General features: G+C 44.2%; 1 protein-coding gene across 1 annotated transcript; it reads left to right on the forward strand.

Annotated features, from left to right (window-relative positions):
* Positions 1-2379: 2379 nt before the first annotated feature.
* On the forward strand, positions 2380-3819 carry LOC308154345 (uncharacterized protein; the record flags this gene model as incomplete). Its single annotated transcript, XM_080527508.1, has 1 exon — positions 2380-3819. One exon carries the CDS (start codon positions 2380-2382, stop codon positions 3817-3819), a length of 1440 nt encoding a protein of 479 aa, XP_080383634.1.
* Between the last annotated feature and the right edge of the window lie 2138 nt (positions 3820-5957).

Here is a 5957-nt window from a genome sequence, read left to right on the forward strand (position 1 = left end):
CAAGATTTTCTTCTCCAATTGGTCTAAATGGACCGATGACTTTCCTCCTCCCGTCTTCTTTACCTCCCTTGCCCTCTCAGCTGCCTTTTTTTTTTTTACGATGGACATGTCCGCCCACTTTTTTTTAATGGAGATGCCATCCCTGGCTAGCACTCCCACTGCGGAGACCGTCCTGGCAACCCTTTCCCACCCCCCTCTTTTTATTGTCCGTCGTCACTGATACGTTGTCTAATTTTCCCAATAATAATCTTTTTTTTAAAACGACCTCCTCTACTAAAACCTCCAACTCCTGCCTTGTGAAATTCTTGGACCTCTTAGCTGCACTGCTGTCTTCCATTTTTAGTTCACCGTTATAACCGCGACACATAGTCACGCGAGTCACGCGAGAGAGAGAGAGACACACAGGTGTAAAAATCACAGTTCAAAATCTAAGAACTTCTTAAGTGAGAAAACTAAGAAGTTCTTAAGACATAGGACAATTCTTAAGAAAAACATGGTGAATAGCGTTTAAGAACATTCTTAGGAACATCTTATCTTTTTTCTTAAGAATTGTCTTAAGAATTATCTTAAGAACACTTTGGTGAATCCGGCCCCAGTACCTTGGGTCAAAGTTGGATTAATCTGAAAACTTTCAGGAAATGGAACATCATTGTAAACTGGTCTGTTTGCGAATAAATCATCTGTGCACAAGAAACCCTCTCTAGGGTAGCCCTGGCATGTATTAGGTCAATCTGACCAAACCTTTACACCAAGTTAGGGTGGATCCACACCAATAATTGTACATGCAGGGCTTTTGCAACACTTGCTCAACACCAGCTCTTGTTCCTCATACAGTATGGTCCAACCCAAACAGTCATTTTTGCATCATGCATGACCTTTGCATCACACCAACTGTCCTTTTGTGGTCATCAGTTACATTTGTATCCTGACCAGGCTGCTGGGATCCCCCTAGGTTGAAGTATACGTTAACTCCGCCCTTGCTAGATCAGATTTCTGGCGAGGTAGGGGCCCATCAGTGCCCCTGCATTGTAAAACAGAGGGATTTAGTTTTACAGCAACATAGGAATGTTAATAAGACACAAGACACCAACATACAACCTTCAAGTTCACTAGGTGTCGTAAACAACAACACACGGTTTCCACTTTTAGTAGCACTGAGCTAAATGCTTTAATGGCAGAAAATTCACTTAAACTGAGAGAGAAAAACTGGTTTAAACTCACAGTACTTTTATACATGTCTCTCTGCCTCTCCATGATAAGTTGCTGTTGTTGTTGAAATCTGGCCGATGTGATCCCTACTGACTGCATGAGAGACCCTCCACCGCCCAGCACACACACACACACACACACACACACACACACACACACACACACACACACACACACACACACACACACACACACACACACACACGCACACACACACACACACACACACACATGCACTGAAGTGGAACAGTGAGTGCGGGCCAACCCAGAAAGCTCACTTTCAGCATATTTGCTCATAAAGTCATGCTTAACAACAACAGAGTCCCCAGAGTCGCATATACTTCCTCCCCTCCCCCCTACATGTGGACACACACACACACACACACACACACACACACACTCATACAGAGTTCCAAGCACGCACTCTCACAAAAACAAATCCAGCCCAGCACAAATGGGTGGGGCTATCCCCACAGTCGTCCCCACACTGTAGTTCACTCAACTGCTATACAAGGTCTGCACAAGGTAAGCTCAGCAATACAGCATGTTTCTGTAGTCAATAATGTTCATCAAAAGCTGTATTGGATTGTTAAGTGCTTGTTAATTGTGAAAACAGAACCAGAGTTTATATATTGTTTTCACAGTAAATTACTTATTTTTAAGGCTGTGACTTTTAAGGCTGTGACTTTGTGACAGTTACCATCTGCCTGAGAGGATATGACCTTTTTAGCTGTTAGTTTTTATTTATTGATCAGGAAAAACTCTGTTCATCTACTCTATAACCATGTGGAGTGAAGTGAATTTGTGGTTTTACTGTGTGCCAATGATCAGCGTTTGTAAAGGGTTGAAACTTCCCCCTTTCACTACTGAAACTGTCTTGGTTCAGGAACCCTAACCCAAATATTGAACATTTTCTTCTTTCAGAGAAAATATTTGCTGTACTGTATCTTTGACATAGATTGTTGTTCGTCTGTAAAACTCATCTGTGAATACCCACCAATTTGCTGGTTCTTTTTATCTATGAAAGACACAAAGTGCTGATGCTTCAGTACAGGAAATGGGGGGGAAAATCGGAGCAATTAATGGTGAACTGGAAATGTTTTCACCGTTACACTGTAGAACATTCCAGTCCTGCTGATGAACATTATTTTTCTCTTTTCTAGGGGATCAATGGACCTGCCATTCACCCTCCACACATTCCTCCTCCTCTGTGCCATCAGTGCTGTTCTTGGAGCGTGCCCAGATGCATGTATGTGCAGGGACAACAAGATCCTGTGCAATGGCAGGACCATCTCAGAGTTCCCCTCCTCTGTGCCTGCCTCCACCACCACCTTGTACATCTCAGACACCAACATAATCACTCTCAAACCTGAGGATTTTTCCAACTTTGCTGAGGCCCTAGGCATCTTCGTGGTCAAAGATACTACAATCAGGGAGGTTCTACCTAGCACGTTTGACCTCACCCGTAACCTGGGCGCCCTGGGCTTCACAGGTACCGAGCTACCCGACCTACCTGAAGCCCTGTTCCAGAACCTTCTGAAGCTGGAGTCTCTGACTCTGAGCAGCAACAAGCTCCTGGTGCTTCGTGCTGCCTGGCTCTCCTCCCTCCGCTCTCTCAAGACCCTGGATCTCAGCAGGAACCTTATCACCTCTGTTCCAATGGAAGCCTTCCACTCTGTCACAGAGCTGGAGATCCTCACCCTGGCCAGGAACAACATTAGCCACCTCTCCAGGGACTCTTTCCGAGGCCTGGGGCAGCTCAAATCCTTACGTCTGGATCGTAACCGTATCAGCGATATCCCGGCCGGAACGCTGGACGGCCTGGTGAATCTGGAGGAGCTCTCTCTGCAGGACAACCAGATCACTCACCTCCCTGCCGACCTGTTCGCCCATCTACCCAAACTCCAGAAGCTCTACCTCTCTAGCAACCGGTTGACGTCCCTCCCACAGAGGATCTTCCTCAACCTCCCAAACTTGGCCCATATGTCCCTGTATGAGAACGAGTTGCAGAATCTGTCGCCAGGGTTGTTCGGCCCCATGGCCCTCCAGGAGCTGTGGCTGTATGACAATAAGATAAGTCACCTGGAGGACGGAACCTTCAGCAACCTGACCCAGCTTCGCCTGCTGGTACTTAGCCGCAACCAGATCAGCTCTGTGTCCACAGGGGCCTTCCAAGGGCTGACCAAAGTGGAGGAGGTGTCCCTGCACACCAACCTCCTCACCAGCCTGGAGGAGGGCACCTTCCAGGGTCTGCCCATGCTGGGTCAGCTAGACCTCCATAACAACTCCCTCTCCTACCTGCCTATGGAGATCCTGGTCTCACTCACAGTGGCCAGAGAGGTGCTTCTGGCCCAGAACCCCTTTAGGTGTGACCAGGATATTGTGCCACTGCGGGACTGGCTGAGACAACATCCTACCAAGGCCAACCAGAGCCTTGTGGTGTGTGCCACACCCTCAACCCTGAGCGGCGAAATTGTAGTGGACCTAAGTGATGAGCAGCTGACACCGGCTCCGCTCAGCCCAACCAACACCCCTGATGCCACCCCTACAGAGAAGAGGAGAAAGCCCCACACCCCCCCGCCCAAGAGAAGCACCGCATTCCCTACTTGACTGTAATTACTTGATTGCAAAGTCTTCTACTGTGAATCTTTGAGCTCCCCACTTCACACAAAAAAAAAAAAAATTTGAACTGGATGCGAGTAAAGTAAGATTTTCCTGTAATGTACAAGGCCTTGTTCCATGCCTTATTTCCCATACAGAGGGACTGTCTTCCTCTCCACATGTTCACTTTGTCTCCCTCTAGTGGTGAATACAGTCAGTAGCAGGATTTGTATTGCCTTCCATTGCCATTTCCATTTTCACTACTCTGACTAATGCCTTCATTGAATAAATAACATATGTACATGCTGAACTGTGTCCTGACGACTGAATGGGTTGCCTGTTTGCCCCAGACGGCTATATTAGCCAACTTCTATATTAGCCAACTTCTATATTAGCCAACAGAAGTAGGAGTTGGCTTAGGCAAATCTAGGGTGACCAAGGATATAAATCAGTAATGGCTATTTGATTTTACAATTCACATTAGGATGTATATGTAACCCCTGCCATATGGGCGGGGCCTGAGTTCTATTTTAAATAAGTGGCGGTATTACCTGTAATAATAAACTATTCAAATTATGACGATCAGTGCCTCCATTAACTATGTGGAAGTATTTTAAATAGGACTTCCTTTTTAATCCTTTTAATGTATTTATGTTTTAATCATCTGAATATGAATTGCCTATTACCTGTTTATGACAACACAGTGGCTTTAAAATCAAATACCAAAGGGTATATATTTATTTACTAAATGCTAAATTTAAAGTGTTGGTAGTCAATTATAATGTTATACAAAGTCAATAGACAATATTCACAATACAATGTCAACAGACAATATCACAATATCACATAACCAAATATAGGCTCAAAGCCTATTCCAATTCCTTTCAAAGAAATAAATGTAATGTTTCCAATAAACTCAAAGTCAACTCAAAGGATTCACAATTGTACAATATATCATTCAGTAAAATAAAAAGGTGGGCCCACACTCACACACACACGCACTCTGTAACTCAGTCCATTAACCAGTGTTACCGTTGCAGCTGACGTTGCTTGTGAGCGGGGGGCCTTGAAACTGTTATGGCCACTTCACTCGTCCACACGAGCCCAAACAAAAGCTTGTGCGTGGTTCAGTACTCACGTAACCTCATGGGGAACTCGTAGGTAAACGAGGGGTTTGAAAGATGGTGTAAAAAGAGGCAGAGATGAGGGGGGATGAGGTCCAGCGCTCTCCCACGAGCACAGGAGAATGATTGAAGGACACTGACAGAAGATTCAATGGACGGTCTCGAGTTACCCCAGGCGATTGGAAACGGTCTCCGTTGTCCAACGAAGAGCTTTCCTTTTGCTGGGTCTCTCGACTTCCAATTCTGAATTAACAGAATACACTGAGCTACAAAATCCAATAGCTATTTCGTTTTGATAAAGCTAGAAACAATTTATCACTCAGCAAAGGCTAGCAACATGCTAACGTAATTATGCTAAGCTAACCGCTAGCCGCGATTAGCTCTACAGTCAAATATAACATACTACAACGAGTAGATGTAGCTTATAAACAAACACCAGACATATGTATTTACCTCTGGTAGCTTCAATGTGCACCAACATCCAAAAGAATAACTGTTCGTTGATTCCCGAATTGTTAATACACACAGCATACACAACAAGTCTTACTTCACTCGATGAGGTCCTCAAACATTCTGACACGCAACCTAACGCTATTAGTACAAAGTCCCGCCCCCTCTCTCTCAGCATACATTACAATTGGCTAGCTCTTCCCGATGGACCAATGAAATAAAGAAATGAATGAATGACATATAACCAATGAGCGAACTCACATTAGAGCTTGTAACAAGTACACATTATAAACTTATAACAATGTTAATAACGGTGTACATAACCATGAAATGATGCTTATTTATTAAATGGACTTATTTATTGAAATGCTCATAGCTCACTTTAGTAACTGGGCTACATATACTTACCAGAATAAAAACAATCCATACACAATATTACAGGACAGGCCTTGTCATTCCATTCATTTTTTTACTGAATGGCCATGTCAATTCACAGTAGCAAGAATGACATACTGTTATAATTTAATTATATTGGTTGTAGTTGTTGTAAAGCCATCTGATTATGGTACTCAA

This window comes from Nansenia antarctica (assembly GCF_963989245.1).
Source record: "Nansenia antarctica genome assembly, chromosome: 1".
Classification (NCBI taxonomy): Eukaryota; Metazoa; Chordata; class Actinopteri; order Argentiniformes; family Microstomatidae; genus Nansenia; species Nansenia antarctica.